Below are 18,049 nucleotides of genomic sequence, written 5' to 3' on the forward strand. Positions count from 1 at the left end.
CCGGGATGATATTCTGCTCTCTGCCCCCAATCACCGTGTGGGTGTGCTGAGGGTAGCCCGTGCCCAGCAGAGAACGTAGCAGGAGCGGATTGGTTACAGAGTTTCATCTTTGATAAAGTCGTAGAGCATTATAATATTCTAATATTTTGTTTTTCTTTATTAGTTCTTGTATTATTACTTTGTTGTAATACATACTCGAGTCTAGTTTTACATCGTTCCAAAAGCATAAAAATATTTAAAAATTAAAAAAAAATACAGTTCTTATAGTCAAAAGAGTCTGATTTCTTCCCTCTGGGGTGTCTCCTCATATCGATGTCATTTCCTAGAAGTAACCATTATCAACAGTTTAATGTACATCCTTCCTGGACGTTTCCTATGTAAATAGAAGCCTATATAGCCTCTTTCCTTGCCTTGCTTATATGTAGCCAAAGGCAGGGCCATGGGTACTTATTATAATGAAGACTCAGTAATGAAAGTAGCAAAACTAATTTCATCCATTTAATGTTTGTAGTTTTTATTTGAGGAATATAAACTTACTGACTTAAGCTAGTTGTTTCAATATGTAGTCCCTGCAATTGAGTTAAGTAATTTGCTGCTATGTGATTGAATATGGATCAGTTTATGGTATTGATGCACTCTGTGTACCAGAGGGGGGAAAAATGAACTTTAAACAAATTTCTGAAAGATAAAGCCAGGCCCCTCTCCATCAGAGTGTGTTCTTGAGGGGTGCCATTCTTTTAGATATCGACCCCCTACCCGTGGGATTGCATTCTAGCAACAAGGTAACTAACCTGTGAGGAAAGTAGCAGCCTTATCACGAACGAACGCAGTGACCATTCATTTGCTTAAGGCTGTTACCTCCCTTTAAGTAAAACAAGCCCACGATAGAAGGTTGGAAGTAATTGAGATAACAAAACAATTTTTTTGCATCATCAAAGTATTGAATGTACATTTGAAAAACTTATGGAAACACAGAACAGNAACAATACAGAAAAAAGTAAAATTATTTCACCCACCAGTATGTTAATTTTGTAGTCTTTTAAAAATAATGCATATATTATAGTTTATAATATAGTGATATTATATTTTGGTTGGAATCCTATGGAACAAAAATTTTAGTTTTGTGCTCTTTTCTTCACATAACATACCAGACGTGCTTCACCGTGTCATTAAATAATCATTTCAGGGCATGATTTTATTTTTTATTTTTTAAAGATTTTATTTATTTGAGAGAGAGAGAGAGAGTGAGCACATGAGTTGGTGCGGGGGGGTGCAGGGGAGAAGGAGAGGGAGAAGCAGACTCCCCGCANAGATTCCCCGCTGAGCAGGGAGCCGGGTGCAGGCCTGGATCCCAGGACCCTGAGATCATGACCTGGGCTGAAGTCCAACACTTAAGCCACTGAGCCACCCAGGCGCCCCAAGGTCATGATTTTCAATATCTATCATTGCGTAAATATGCTATAACTTATTTAGACATACTAGGTCATTACCTAAATGTAATTCAAAATTCATAATTGCTTCTATCTCATGATATGAATTCGTTGTGGAGAAGGGGTTACATGAATTAGGAGGGTTGGCAATGATCTTGGGACAGTGAGTGTCTCCTACAAGTGTGGCCCTTCGGGTAGAAGGTATACGAGGGGCATCGTGCCCAGGCTTCCGTGAGGTCGTGGATGTGGCTTATCTCTTAGAAATGGTGGCCTTCACAGTGTGGAACTGCTCCCACCAGCACCAGAAAGGCCCCTCTATCTTCACTCTGCAGGCTGACCTTGGCCAGCCCTGAGCCACCAGTTGCAGGTTTCCATACCTGCCTCTACAGTCAAAATCAGAAACACCACACCTTCCTGTTGCATATATGGAAGCATCTGGCAACGCAACAAAAGTGCACCTACCTTCCTCTTTTCAGGTTGAGGGCTTGTTTGCGGAATCAGAACACACAGGTACCTAGAGCGTTTTTTTTAAATAAATTCAGTTCCTTGTCCTCATTGGTCTATATCAGAGCAGACTTGAATCCCTACTAAAAGTCTGAGAACAACCAGCTTGTCTGTGGGGATGAAATCACCACCGCCCCACTGGGGTCGGGGCTGGCCTGCTGGGGATGCGGCCTTGTGCCGTAGCCCAGGAACCTGCATTTTAGAGGGCTCCGGGCTTGGTTGAATGTGCTACTAGTTGTCTTTCAGTTCTTAAGAATTCCCAAGCAAGGGTACTTGCATTTTATTTTTGTACGGAGCCCTGCAAATTATGTAGTTGGTCCTAACTGGGGTGTTAGGTAAGGTATTAAAATATTTTAATGATTCCTTCTCAGACGTGGCCCCGAAGAGAAGGAAACATCAATTCCAACTGGCCTGCCTTTTTATAGGAGGAGGTGCGGTGACTTTTAAGAGACTGGGCTACGGGGTGAACTGGAGCAGCTCCTGAAGACATGGCCTTCAAGGGTGCTTGGTAGATTTGAGCAGCACATGCTCATTGGCTGTATGACAAGGGCTCTGCTGTGGAAATGTTCTTCGGATGGTAGTTTTCTGCTCTTACTTTAGGTGTAAACCAGCCTGTGTGCTTTATCTTCTGTGGTGGAAAATATGAAAGTCATGGCTTCTTTCTCTCCCTTTGAGCCCTCATTTTCTGTGTGTAGTCGTTTTCTCTTGTCTGTGGGGGATACGTTCTAAGACCCCCCGTGGACGCCTGGTACTGTGCATAACGCTTAACCCCATGTATACTATGTTTTTCCTATACCTACATATCCGTGGTAAAGTTTAATTTATAGATTAGGCACAGTAAGAGACTAGCAACAATTACTACTAATAAGATAGAATAATTATAACAATGTACTGTAGTAAAGTTATGTGAATGTGGTCTCTCTCCCTTGAAATATCTTATTGGACCGTACTCACTCACCTTCTCCCTGTGATAACGTGAGACGATCAGATGTCTCCATGGTGGGATGAAGTGATATGGATGACGTAGGCATCGTGCCATGCGTGAGGCTACTGTTGGCCTTCTAACCACAAATCAGAAAGAGGGTCATCTACTTCCGATGGCAGNTAGGCATCGTGCCATGCGTGAGGCTACTGTTGGCCTTCTAACCACAAATCAGAAAGAGGGTCATCTACTTCCGATGGCAGTTGACTGGAGGTAAGTGAGACCCAGGAAAGTGAAACCACGGATAGGGAACTACTGTACTTATATAAGCAAGCATGAACGTCAAAGACCCTGCCTTGTAGAATGAGCTCGAACTACTCCAGAGGGAGTGCTCTGCCTCTCTGAGCTTTGTCTTTCTAGCCCTGAGCCTGCCCCCCTCTTGGTAAGAAGTGCATCAAGGGTCTCCTAAGACTCATCTAATGCAGAAGTGCAGATTTTCCACACTTTTAAACCAGTGCCCTTGGAAGAAATATACAACAAAATCCTCAAGCCTCCCCCATTCATATATTCTTGCAATTGAGAAATGACTTTGTTGACTTTCGTTTTAGTGCAGTGGGTAGACAAGTGTTTTAATTTCCCCCCCAAAAAATGTGTATTATAGAACTGAATGTGCTCTTTAAAACGATGAGTATGATTCTAATAAACACAGTCCCAAGAAAATTACTGCCCTTCAGCCTTCTCGTCCCTAATTTAGTGCTATTCAAAGTACTGGTTTGCAGCCTGTATGTTACCACTGCTTTGAGCTAAAGAACAGCAATTGAGATTAAGCATTTAGAAACCTAGAGCAATTTGTTGAATTAAATAAGAAAAAAATTGGAGGCTTGTTTTTGTCTNGAATTAGAGGCTTGTTTTTGTCTTTTTTCATATTCTATAGATACAGCATTTCACATGTGCTATATTTTACAAAAGTATCATCAGTCTATAACAGATTGGAAACTAAAACCAAATTGGTTTTTTGATCACAAATAGCTTGAGGAGTACTCGCCTAATTGACAGAGTTGGCAGGGTATTTCCTGTGCTACCAGACTTCTCTTGAGTTCATCCTTCCACAAATGGTGACATCGTGTGTGTGTATAAGATGGGCACTCTCCTCTCTCCCCTCAAGAGAGAGGCATTGTTGTATGGTAAGGCGGCCATGATATACGTGTGGCTGGGATGGTGTCATGACAGACTGCTATTGAAGTTGAGAGAGTTGTGGATGGCCTGTTAAATCAACAACAGTGGTTTGAACTGTGTTGAGAAACTGTTGTTACCTGAACATGCCAGAGGCATTAGAAAGTATGCAATACTTAATACTTAAGTATGCAATACTTAAAATAAAAACATGCCCAGACAGTTCTACACTGAAGGTAGAATCCCAGTATTGGGACTGGTCTCTCCCTTTCAGCCAGTACGACCCCTGCTTGACAAAGGCTTAGATGTATCCCCCACAAAGGCTTAGACTCTTTGAGGTTGTGAAACTGAGAAACTCATTGCCCCATCTCCAGCCCCAGCCATCTCTCCCGACAAACCTACATCCCTCAGCTCCTTACAGACATGGCCCCTCTCAGAGATACTGTAGCTGGTCTGCAGTAGCCCGTGTGTCTCTTTACATGGTTCACAGTGACACTATGGACTCGGGTGCTTTTATAGCCCTGGAGCTGACGCCCCACCTGGCGATTCCAGCATTCTCCTTCACTGCACACAGGATGGTTTTCCTAGTCTCTCACCTGGTCCCCTGGCCAGTATGATATGCAAACAAATTGTTTCCCAGTCTGNAAATTGGAGGCTTGTTTTTGTCTTTTTTCATATTCTATAGATACAGCATTTCACATGTACTATATTTTACAGAAGTATCATCAGTCTATAACAGATTGGAAACTAAAACCAAACTGGTTTTTTGATCACAAATAGCTTGAGGAGTACTCGCCTAATTGACAGAGTTGGCAGGGTATTTCCTGTGCTACCAGACTTCTCTTGAGTTCATCCTTCCACAAATGGTGACATCGTGTGTGTGTATAAGATGGGCACTCTCCTCTCTCCCCTCAAGAGAGAGGCATTGTTGTATGGTAAGGCGGCCATGATATACGTGTGGCTGGGATGGTGTCATGACAGACTGCTATTGAAGTTGAGAGAGTTGTGGATGGCCTGTTAAATCAACAACAGTGGTTTGAACTGTGTTGAGAAACTGTTGTTACCTGAACATGCCAGAGGCATTAGAAAGTATGCAATACTTAATACTTAAGTATGCAATACTTAAAATAAAAACATGCCCAGACAGTTCTACACTGAAGGTAGAATCCCAGTATTGGGACTGGTCTCTCCCTTTCAGCCAGTACGACCCCTGCTTGACAAAGGCTTAGATGTATCCCCCACAAAGGCTTAGACTCTTTGAGGTTGTGAAACTGAGAAACTCATTGCCCCATCTCCAGCCCCAGCCATCTCTCCCGACAAACCTACATCCCTCAGCTCCTTACAGACATGGCCCCTCTCAGAGATACTGTAGCTGGTCTGCAGTAGCCCGTGTGTCTCTTTACATGGTTCACAGTGACACTATGGACTCGGGTGCTTTTATAGCCCTGGAGCTGACGCCCCACCTGGCGATTCCAGCATTCTCCTTCACTGCACACAGGATGGTTTTCCTAGTCTCTCACCTGGTCCCCTGGCCAGTATGATATGCAAACAAATTGTTTCCCAGTCTGTGTGTGGGCATAAGAGTTTAAACTGGCTAAACTTTAGGGTAATTTTGTGGGTTTTTGGCAACAACTGCCAATCTCTGGACTAGTTTCCAAAAGTAGGAGAATAGAAAGACTTGTGATTTCCCAAAGTATCTCCGCTTTTGGTCCATCTTAATTCTAGATAAATCTCAACATTCATTAAAAAGTGGCAAATTACTTCCGAAATTAGAGAAGTTGATCTCCCATGGTACAAAGTTTAGATGTGGCTTTGATCTGTATGACCTCACACTCTCCGAGGTGGGATTTTCCCACCTTTTCTCAAGTGTTGGTCTCCATTCATTGAATGATTCTTAGACAATTTTAATTATTTAAGGTCAGTTTGCTAGAACTTATTAGGTACTATGGTAGCTGATAAGGTTTGAAAAGAATTCTTGGTTTCTTCCAATGTCCATCAAAGTGAAAACTTTGTGGCCCAGTTTATAAATTTTCAGCGTAACTTGAGGGACTCACCGTAGGCTTTGGGAATTCCAAGGTAAACGAGGCTGTGCCTGCCCTCCAGGAGCTCATAGACTGGTGGGAAGAAACAAGATTCATTAAGAGAAGTGTAAGAACTGCGGTGTCTCTGGAGGTTATAACTCTGTCAGCAGCTGCTTCTGGGTGTTACTGTTTAATTACTTTCTACCTAAGAGCATGTCACCCTACCTCACTGCTAAGACTTACAGGGGATGTACCAATAACACCTTGGGAACAGCAAGTACGAGAAGGTGGGAGCCCGTGACCTACGGAAACTTTTCATGGGAGTGATGCAGAGGGGTTTGTAAATACTGATCCCAAATTCCTCCATTTATATAGAATATATATAAAGAAGTAAGTCCAAGTATACGCCTTTCTGGCTTTAGGGAGATCAGTGGATATTTGGTGAAATGAATTGCAGGGTATATATTCGTGGAAGCCTCTAAAAGGTGAACTCCGAATCTCTGAACTGGATCCCCAGCACAAGTCGGTTTCGTGGGGAAGGCAAATCGCTCACAGAATAAGAAACCTGAATAGCCAGTAAACAGTAAAACATACTCAAACTCATTAATAATCAGAAAAATGCAAATTTAAATAACAAAAGGAGGGACACCTGGGTGGCTCACTTGGTAGAGCACGCAATTCTTGATCCAGNGGAGAGAGTTGTGGATGGCCTGTTAAATCAACAACAGTGGTTTGAACTGTGTTGAGAAACTGTTGTTACCTGAACATGCCAGAGGCATTAGAAAGTATGCAATACTTAATACTTAAGTATGCAATACTTAAAATAAAAACATGCCCAGACAGTTCTACACTGAAGGTAGAATCCCAGTATTGGGACTGGTCTCTCCCTTTCAGCCAGTACGACCCATGCTTGACAAAGGCTTAGATGTATCCCCCACAAAGGCTTAGACTCTTTGAGGTTGTGAAACTGAGAAACTCATTGCCCCATCTCCAGCCCCAGCCATCTCTCCCGACAAACCTACATCCCTCAGCTCCTTACAGACATGGCCCCTCTCAGAGATACTGTAGCTGGTCTGCAGTAGCCCGTGTGTCTCTTTACATGGTTCACGGTGACACCATGGACTCGGGTGCTTTTATAGCCCTGGAGCTGACGCCCCACCTGGCGATTCCAACATTCTCCTTCACTGCAGATAGGATGGTTTTCCTAGTCTCTCACCTGGTCCCCTGGCCAGTATGATATGCAAACAAATTGTTTCCCAGTCTGTGTGTGGGCATAAGAGTTTAAACTGGCTAAACTTTAGGGTAATTTTGTGGGTTTTTGGCAACAACTGCCAATCTCTGGACTAGTTTCCAAAAGTAGGAGAATAGAAAGACTTGTGATTTCCCAAAGTATCTCCGCTTTTGGTCCATCTTAATTCTAGATAAATCTCAACATTCATTAAAAAGTGGCAAATTACTTCCGAAATTAGAGAAGTTGATCTCCCATGGTACAAAGTTTAGATGTGGCTTTGATCTGTATGACCTCACACTCTCCGAGGTGGGATTTTCCCACCTTTTCTCAAGTGTTGGTCTCCATTCATTGAATGATTCTTAGACAATTTTAATTATTTAAGGTCAGTTTGCTAGAACTTATTAGGTACTATGGTAGCTGATAAGGTTTGAAAAGAATTCTTGGTTTCTTCCAATGTCCATCAAAGTAAAAACTTTGTGGCCCAGTTTATAAATTTTCAGCGTAACTTGAGGGACTCACCGTAGGCTTTGGGAATTCCAAGGTAAACGAGGCTGTGCCTGCCCTCCAGGAGCTCATAGACTGGTGGGAAGAAACAAGATTCATTAAGAGAAGTGTAAGAACTGCGGTGTCTCTGGAGGTTATAACTCTGTCAGCAGCTGCTTCTGGGTGTTACTGTTTAATTACTTTCTACCTAAGAGCATGTCACCCTACCTCAGTGCTAAGACTTACAGGGGATGTACCAATAACACCTTGGGAACAGCAAGTACGAGAAGGTGGGAGCCCGTGACCTACGGAAACTTTTCATGGGAGTGATGCAGAGGGGTTTGTAAATACTGATCCCAAATTCCTCCATTTATATAGAATATATATAAAGAAGTAAGTCCAAGTATACGCCTTTCTGGCTTTAGGGAGATCAGTGGATATTTGGTGAAATGAATTGCAGGGTATATATTCGTGGAAGCCTCTAAAAGGTGAACTCCGAATCTCTGAACTGGATCCCCAGCACAAGTCGGTTCCGTGGGGAAGGCAAATCGCTCACAGAATAAGAAACCTGAATAGCCAATAAACAGTAAAACATACTCAAACTCATTAATAATCAGAAAAATGCAAATTTAAATAACAAAAGGAGGGACACCTGGTGGCTCACTTGGTAGAGCATGCAATTCTTGATCTCAGAGTTCTGAGTTCGAGCCCCAATGCTGGGTGTAGAACTTACTTAAAAACAAAAACAAAACAACTAATGGATACTATTTCTCACCCTTGAGATTGGTGAAAATAAAAAACCAAAAAACCAAAACACTGATAATACTAAGTGTTGGGACCGTTGTGGAGAAACATTCTCTAGCTTTCCTGATAAGAGTAAGTCGGCATAATCACTTTGGAGAGCAATTTTGTAATGTCTGAAAAGGTTTAAAGATGCACTTACCCTATGACCCAACAATTCCATTCTAAAATGTTTTCACATGCTTAAAACATCATATAAAACATCATATATATAATTGCAGTGCTTATTATAGGAAAAAAATTGGAGATAAACCCAAAATGTCCTTTATTAGGAAAAAGAGTAACATATTTATACAGTGGATATTATACAGCATTTAAAATGAGTGAATCAAATTTACAAGTCTAACCTGGGTAAACTTTATCATCATTTTATTGAGTGAAAAAAACAGGTTGCCAAACAATATCTACTCTTCATCATTAATGTGAATTTTTAAGTGCACATTAGTGTTAAGTGCGCATTCATGTATGTACACGAGGGGCAATAAAAGTATAAGGACCTGGGTGGGGGGAATACAAAACAACCTGACAGTGGTGAATGGAGAGAGGGAAATAGGATCGAGGAGGCATTAAAGGGACCTTTGCTATGTGTGTTACATTTGCTTTGTTTAAAAAAAACAAAAAACAAAAACAAAGCAGCTGAGGTCAGATGTTGAAAGTCAGAGTAGTGGCGCATGTATTTGTAATTTCCTATACTCTTCGGTGGTTTTGAAAGCCATCCTTGAACAATAGTGCTTAGGGCATCTGTGGCAGTGTCTGCGGAGGGACTGTTACTGCCCGTGCACTTGACCTTTCTGCTGCCACGGTCTTTGTAGACCTCTGACTGGCTGCATGGCTGAGGGGGTAGAGGACGGCTGCATGAGCTGTAGAATCTTGTCCCCTTTAACATTAAGGTATTCCAAGATCGTCAGTAGGTGCTGGATCATTGTCATAGGCACATTCCTACGTGTCCGGCCCTCTTCTGACACGGGAGCAGAGCGAGCGATGGCTGTGTGTATCGCACACCCTCCGGTGCCCACAGGCAGATGGGAAGCCTAAACGTACCAATTTTGTAGTGTTTTCTGAATCTCCTTGAAAACAGCATTTTTATGTTACAAGATGCCCCCAAACTAATACAATAGGTAGATGTGGGGAAGAGTTATTTTGAGGGCCATAATTTGACTCAGTTATCTCAGGCAATCAAAGATTGTTTAACACCAGAAATAGCTGACGAGAGCAGCTGCTAACACGCGCTTCGTGTGGGAAATGATAAAAGGTTCAGTATTTTGACAGCCATTTCAGAGGTATGAGTAATAAAACTTCTAAGAAAATCTTGATTGCTGGGTTGGTTTTTTGGGGGGGGGGATTGGATTCTCTGGCTCAGATTTCCCATCTTGTAGTATTCTGAATGGATAGTGGCCATAGGAGGGATATTTTCCCTCTCCCAGAGTCTTGACTCTTTGTACCCATAGTGTTCAGGTAGCACGGTGGTAACTTCCGTAGGTTTTCAAAACCTAGCGCGCATCCATCGATCAAACGTGCGTTCCAGGCTTTCTGTGCCCCAAGCAAAATGCAGGACCTAGGAGTCAGAAAGAGTCAGCCTCCACCATAGGAGGTCCTTTGGAAAGAGGAGTCCACGTGGAACGAGGCAAAATGTGCAAGTAATTTTAAATAAATTCAATAGATACTACAGAAGCTGAACTTGGAGGGGATGAGGGGTAGAAAGAGAGGTTTTAAATAATCAGGAGTTTGTCATTTAAGGCAGTGGGAAGTGAGAGTTAACAGATAAGCACAACATTCCAAATAGAGGGGAGATTCCGGTCAGTGTTACAAAGGGAAAGGGCACATCTGGGTTAATGTGGAAGAGTGCATTTCTTGATTTGACTGGCCACCTGCATACCTCGATTCACAGTACTGCTTTCTTTTTTTTTAAATCTTATTATTTTTTATAATAATTTTTATTATGTTATATTAGTCACCATACAGTATATCCTTAGTTTTTGATGTAATGTTCCGCAATTCATGATTTGCATATAACACCCAGTGCACCATGCAATATGTGCCTTCCTTAATACCCATCACCGGCCTATCCCATTCCCCCACCCCCTCCCCTCTGAAGCCCTCAGTTTGTTTCCCAGAGTCTGAATATCTAGTACCTTAAGTTTTCAAAGAATTTTCACAACAGTTTTCTGATTGTATGTGCACGTCATTGGAATATTTCAATATTATACTGTCTGTAGTCTAAAGCATTTCAGCATGGACCCTATAGTAGGTATGTGTGTACCTGTTCGTTTTCATCTAAATCTTACTGGAAGCTGGTGGTGCCAAGTTGTGAATGCTCACTGAGCGTTCATGAGCTGGTATCTAATCAGAAGCTCTCACTCTGGGGTGTGTTCTTTAAACAACCCAGTTTTCTTTGTCCCTGAGTGACCCTGGAGATTTTGTTAATTAGGATCATGGGTATTGAAGATGGATTTTAGTTGGGGAGGGACGTTAGCGGTGGCCAAGATGAGTGGATCAGGTTGAACCTTTTCAGAGGCCTTCCCTCCTGTGTGTTACAGAGTATAGAAGTCTAGTGAGACCTTAAGGATGGGGAAACTGAGGCTCAGGGAGGCTGGGTATGAGAGTTGGGTGGTGGCAGGGCCAGGGCTGAAGAATTCCAGAACCAGGACCGCTTCTGTTGGCTGCTCTGCCCAACGAGCTGTGCTTGCCCGTGAAGAACATTTGTCTGTGAGGACACTCTCATAGGCTCATTAAACCATGTAGGCTAATCCTTGACCGAATTCCCGAAGCCCAGAAGAAAGTGTGTGTTCCTTATAATCAATGTATGTGACATTTCCAGTATTTGGGGATTTCATTTCTTCTTTTGATTCAAGAAGAGTGAAGTATTACAAACACTCAGTTACGAATGATGTGCTTGTATTTCTAGTTAACATTGAAGGGAATCCAGCTTAACTCACGCTCTTTTCTGCTTTTCCTATTAATATACTCTTTCATCTGCAGAGAAATTAAAAGGAATTAGAGGTCCTTGCAGTAAATCCACGCCACAGTAGAGAAAACAAAAATGCATACATGTGTGGCATTATGTGGAAATTTACCCCTTGGAAAACTATAGGCTGTAGGGATTTTAATGTATTTCCTACAGGCCAGATCAAACAAATGAATTAATTTCCACTTTAGTGAAAGTTTGTTTTTCCTGGTGTGTTCAGGTTGACTATGGTCACTGTGGTTTGGAGTGAACCTAAATGGGCTCCTGTCCTTGGACAAAGACCAAGGACAACTGTAGGACTTGCCCATGGTTAACCTCCTATAGGCTTCTTGATTAATAACCTTGGTTCAGGAAGGCAAGTGCTATTTTAATCACTTTACAACCGAGCCAATCAAAGCAACAAGAAGTTAAGTGGCATGTCCACACCACAGAACTGGTTCTATCAGAGTCAGAGCCAGAACTGAGCTTGTTGGCACGCTAGGTGACTCAGCAGTATGGCTCTTTCCATGACCCCGGGCTGCCAGTGCAGAAGGAAGTGAGTTTCAGTGGCATTGCCCACAGCAAGGTATTCAATATGGTGATAGGGTGGGAACCAAACCTCAAGACATTGTCACAAGACAACATGTCAGGAGATACTAGTGGCAACAGTTTCAGCAGAACTTCCTGAAAATCCTGCTATGAGCTGGGCACTGAGCTTCGTGCTTCCCGGTCTGCAGGTTCTCTTCAACAGGAACAGAGCAAGCGAGCCTGGGGGCCTTTCGCCTCCCCTCTCAGCCTCAGGCTCTCTCAGTAGTATCCCAAAGCCATTTTTAGTAGACATGCCATCTAAGTAGAAGTCAAATTAAATAAAGGAGTGTCTTGGCAAGTTCCAGACAGGTTTGTTTGTTTGTTTCTTTCTTTCTCTCTCTCTCTTTCTTTCTTGATTTTATTTATTTATTTGACAGAGAGAGAGAGACAGCCAGCGAAAGAGGGAACACAAGCGGGGGGAGTGGGAGAGGAAGAAGCAGGCTCCCAGCGGAGCAGGGAGCCCGGTGCGGGGCTCGATCCTAGGACCCCAGGATCACACCCTGAGCCGAAGGCAGATGCTTAACGACTGAGCCACCCAGGCCCCCCTCCAGACAGGTTTCTTAACCCCTATTCCACTCAGCCTCTTGCCCTGAAATCCTGTTATATTCGATCTTATTATAAGAACAATCTTGTAACAGCGATACTGTCTCCATTTTGTCATTGAGAAAACCGAGGCATTGAAAATAAGATGTCTTGCCCTAAGATGAAAAGTAGCCCAAGTTCCTAACTGGTTCTTCTGAGTCCAAATCCTGCTCCCTGCTGATTTCTGTCAGACGTTTGGAATAATCATGGGCATTTACTTTATGGGAATCTTCTGGATTCATCCTGCCAAGTTAGGGATGTAGTTTATTTGACTTTGTGAAATTTGTGGGTGTGTCCATGTTATTTTTGAATAGTGAAGAAAATGTTCGGGGCCTAATACCAGGCTGGGGTAGATAGAAGAGGCACTCTTTCCTGGAGGAAGGATGTTGGAGGAATGGTACTTATAAAGCAGATTTGCACTCCTGAGAACAGAAAACACTGCCTCTTGTTAAGTGAGCATCGGTATACTGAGTATTTGCATTTCTCACAAATAAATAGATAAATTCATTTGTTGACTGTTGAGGCATCCTGGACTTGGATGACGTGGGCAAGTTTCCCCCAGGGTCTGGACAGATTAGTGGGGTTCCTGACCCACAGAATGCCACCGTATGCTACCCCAATGCCTTTCCTGGTCCTCAGCCTAATTACTGCATCCTTGAAGAGGGCAGTCACCTGCAGCCATCTCTGGTTTTAATGATGGATGTAACAAATGCCAAAGGACTCTGCCACTGAGGTGTGAGAATGCTTATTTCACAGTCCTTGTTCACACCTAAACAAGTGTTCAGTCACTGCTTGGCCTTCTCCCCTACTTAAGGACCTTAAGGACCTGTCTTACTATGTTTTGTGCCCGGGGGCTTAGCCTTGCACCTAGTAGGTACTTCCTTGGTGTTTGCTGAGCTGACCTATACTTTTTCAATACAAAGAAAAGTGGGACAGATTAAAATAATATGTAGGCCAGCCTGGCACACTGACTCAGATAGACATGACTGCTTCCCAGCCTTGGCAAGTTACTCAAATTAAGGATTTGTTTCTTAGGTGAAAGCGGGGAGGAAGTAATGCACATTGGGCATAATGTAGATAAAGCAGAGACACCAACACATAAGTGCTTAATACTGTACTTATTTTTATTTCAAGTAAGTATTTGTAAATGCTGGCATATGCCAGGGACTGAGCTCCCAGCTTTATCAGCCTCCCATTAGTTTTGATACGAGCAGACTGCCTTCCAACTTTGCAGTTTCTCTTGGAGGTTGTTGGAACAAGTAATGTAGAGCCAGCGTCAGACTGTTTCAGATGAACATTTTGTCACGGTGGGTTGTAACGGGAGAGGGGCTGTCGAGATGGGTTGTAGGGGAAGAAGGAGGTCCAACGGAAGGAGTGTGTGGACACTGCCTTTGGGAATTTGGGGAAGCACTGGGGAAACCCTTAAGCATTCTTCTCCCTTCTCCACCCTCAGGCCTTCTCGTGGGTACCCTTGATGTCGTGCTGGACTCCAGCGCCCGGGTGGCTCCTTACCGAATCCTGTACCAGACTCCAGACTCTTTGGTCTACTGGACCATCGCCTGTGGTAAGTAGTGATATTCAGAAATACAGAGAAACATTATCATTAACTTTCTGCCAGAAGGGAAGGAACCTTTATTTGGGAATACAATCACTTGGTATTTTAGGGTAATTAACCATAGCCACTAAAGCAGGTAGACTCCAGATCTTAATGGCTCCTTTATCTACCCCATTCTCACTCTGGCAAAGTCTCCTTTGGATCCTGGGGCCTTCTCCATCCATAGTGACACAAAGCCTGCATGGGAGAACGACTTAGAAGGGAAAAGTGGGAGATAAAGGCACGCCCGCATCTAACTCCCTGGGCCCAGATGTGTCACACACATCACTTCCACTCACACGGTGTTGGCTAGAACCAGTCACATGACCCCAGCTTAGCTCCATGGGCAGCTGGGAAATGAAAAGGAATGTGGGGACTACTTGGGTGTACTAAGTAATACTTACATATCCAAGCACCCTACTTCCTACTTGAGTAGGGATCTTTTTTTCCCCCTGATCATAATCTATAATAATGTCCTGTGTTTAAAAAGGTGGTCAATAGCCCTGCCATTATTGGATCTCTCACAAGAATTTTTAACCCAAAGTGGCCAAGATTTTTTTTAGGTATAAGTTTGCATGTGGCTTTGCAAATAACCATAGAAAAAGCAAAGGCACTGAGAACTTAATTTTTTTTCATTTTTTTTACCTCCACTTGATTTATTATTATTATTATTATTATTATTATTATTATTAGACTTTATATTTTAGGACAGTTTTAGATTTACAGAAAAGTTGGGCAGATAGTACGGAGAGCTCTAATCTGCCCTCCATATACATAGTTTCCCTTATTATTAACATCTCATGTTAGTATGGTACATTTGTTTTAGCTAATTTACTTTTTTTTTTTTTTTAAGATTTTGTTTATTTATTTGACAGAGAAAGACAACACAAGCAAGGGGAGTGACAGGCAGAGGGAGAAGCAAGGCTGTCCGCTGAGCAAGGAGCCTAATGTGGGACTCGATCCCAGGACCCTGGGATCATGACTTGAGCTGAAGGCAGACGCTTAACCGACTGAGCCACCCAGGCACCCCTTGATACGCTATTACTAAACAAAAGCCATACTTTATTTAGATTTCATCTAATGTCCTTTTTCTGTTCCAAGATCCTATCCAGGATACTATATTTAGTTGTCATGATTCTTTAGGCTCCTGGCTGTGGAAGTTTCTCAGGCTTTCCTTGTTTTGGATGACCCTGCCGGTTTTGAAGGCTACTAGTCAGGTATATTGCAGAATGTCCCTCTATTGGAATTTGATGTTTTTCTCACGATTAGGCTAAGGTGATGGATTTTTATTGAGGGAGATCAGAGAGATAAAGTGCTATTTTTATTACATTATGTCAAGTGAGGGTACACATTGTTAATTTATGACTGATGAGGTTTTCCTTGATCACCCAGCTGAACAGTATTGTTTTGGTTTCTCCACTGTTATATCACTACTTCTTCCCCTTTCCATGCTATTTACTCTCTGGAAGTCACTATGCACAACCCACCCTTAAGTAGTGGGAGTTTTCATTTATTCAGTTATTTTTATCAGTATGGAATCATGCATACTGATTTTATACTTTGGAGGAGTCCAATGCTGCTTTATTTTCTTGCTCAAATCATTCTAGCTTCAGCCATTGGGAGCTCTTTCAGTTGACTTTGCTCAGTCTTTAAATTGATCTCTACTCGGTAGGAAGTACTGTGCTAGGATCTAAAGATATAACAATAATTAGATCCGGTCTCTGCTCTTGAGAACAGAAATAAATATTCAATTATAGCCCAGTGTGAGCCAGTACCACGCAGTGCCAGCTGATTGCAGGGTGCCCAGCTAAATGCAGGAATCTCAGGTGGCCTTTCACACAGGTAGGAGAGGTTATCTGGGTGTGATTTCCAGCTGCCAGAAGGCCCTGGTGCCCTAGGAATGCTCCCTCAAGGATTTAATGGTACCTGAAATTCTAACTTTGTAGTGTTATATCCCTTTCGAGTTATTCTGGTTAGGATGCAAATAGTCCCATGAGAAATGATGGAATATATCAGTCATTTATGCATTGTGGTGAATGAAGGAATGGCATCAGGGTGCAGGGCATGAAGAAAACCACCTGGGAGGGAAGGGTGGGGATTAGAGGGAGAGGAAGGAGATCGAGGATAAAGGAAGAGGGAAGCGGGGACCCTGAAGAAGACAGGCTTACCCCAGCCACCCAGGCTTCCCTAAGCCAGCACTCCAGCCATCATTCAATACACAGGGGAAGGACCCAATAGCTACTGTAGAGGGGAAGCGCCCTGGGGGGGTGGGGAGGGAAAAGGGTCACAGTTAGTCGGCAAACATTCTAGACTGTGTTAAAATAGACATTGTAGGCAGCAAGTGAAGAGGTAAAAAGAAAGGGAATTGGAAATCAGGCAGAGCCGCTTAACCACTTGACTTAACAAGGGTGTGGAAAGGGCACTCTGACACTTTGTCTCTCACCTTCCAGCCTGCCTACCTTGTGTCCAGAGGCTTTTGAGATCCTTTGGAGCTCCTTGGAGCCCTCATACGTCTCCTCACAGCAACTCTAGGCTCCTGGCCTTGCCAGTCAGCTTGTGTTTACGGCAAGGGGAGCTGCTGGTGTGTGCCTCTGTGACTTTTCTTTTCCTGCCACCTCAGCCCTAGCCTTTTCTTCTTTCCCTGTGACCCGACGTCACTACTCCTCAGTTAAAGTTTCTGGGGCTTTGCCATTCTAAGATCCTGTGAAGCGATGTTCCTGTGAATGCTCATGTAGGAAAGAGCCCAGAGTTTCAAAGCTGAATTATTCCTGAATTATTTGCCAAACCAAAGCTAAGGAACAAGAGGCAGTACGTGCTGATGGCATAATTTATACCACAAGGAGATGTACTTTCATTTCCCCAGTAAATAATGCCTGCCACAACTGCATGATCTCATTAGAATAAGCTAAGAACAGTTTTAGTTTAGCTTTTGCAGATATTGATTACCCATAGAGATACATCCAGAATTTCCTTGTGGAAGACTCCACGGAAGTGACAACCAGTGTGAAAGTCCCATTCACCCATTAGTCCTTCTTATCGATTTCCATGTAAAACCCAAATTGCTGGCTCCCTTTCAGGAGAGGATTTTAAGAGCGGAAGCTGCCAGCTTTCAGATTTCTCTGATACGCTGACCTTTCGGTTTGTAATTTTAATGTCGTTTTTTTGTGAACTACAGAATCGGTATTTGGTGGGACAGTGTGTCAAGAGCTTTTTAATTTGCTTAACTTTCATGAATCTTTGCTGTAAGAGAAGCATCAGCAGAAAACTAGGTGAGTCTGACTCCCTGCCCCGTAGAAGCCACAGGATTGCAAAACACTGCTGTGTGCCATACGCGTCGTCAATCCGCAGTGTGTAAATCGGATTCAAGGGAGCGTCTACCATCAGTGTGTTCGTGTAGACCACTTTCTATAGAAAAGCAGGGGTAAATCCTAGGCGTTTGACTTGCCTTAGACTTGAGCCGCAAAGAGCCAGGCAGGGGGAGTCTTTTGCGTTGAGTCTCACTTACTCCCAATATAGCAGTCAGTCACCTGGCCCTTGGCAGTATGAACCACACAGAAAGAAGAGTGGGGAAAAAGCAAGAGCTATTTGGTAAAACATTATTTTCATATGCTGCTTCTAATTTAACAGTTGTATCCAGATTTATTGGTTTGTTTTGTTTTGTTTTGTTTTTTTACTTTTCTTTGGCATTGAGACCTTTAATTGGGAAAGGGACCCCAAAACAGTCCTCAGTAATGACTGTTTTTTTTCACCACCACCCAAAACGAAGCCACCATTCT

At 43.0% G+C, this 18,049-nt stretch overlaps 1 protein-coding gene across 1 annotated transcript in view; it reads left to right on the forward strand.

Moving 5' to 3' along the window:
- TBC1D9 (TBC1 domain family member 9) overlaps window positions 1–18,049 on the forward strand; it is a 114,253-nt gene that overhangs the window by 31,394 nt on the left and 64,810 nt on the right. Inside the window, exon 3 of the mRNA XM_034661737.1 lies at window positions 14,134–14,243. Coding sequence (XP_034517628.1) covers window positions 14,134–14,243 — 110 coding nt within the window. The remainder of the gene's footprint in view (window positions 1–14,133; window positions 14,244–18,049) is intronic.

Source organism: Ailuropoda melanoleuca, chromosome 5 (assembly GCF_002007445.2).
Source record: "Ailuropoda melanoleuca isolate Jingjing chromosome 5, ASM200744v2, whole genome shotgun sequence".
NCBI classification, from domain to species: Eukaryota; Metazoa; Chordata; class Mammalia; order Carnivora; family Ursidae; genus Ailuropoda; species Ailuropoda melanoleuca.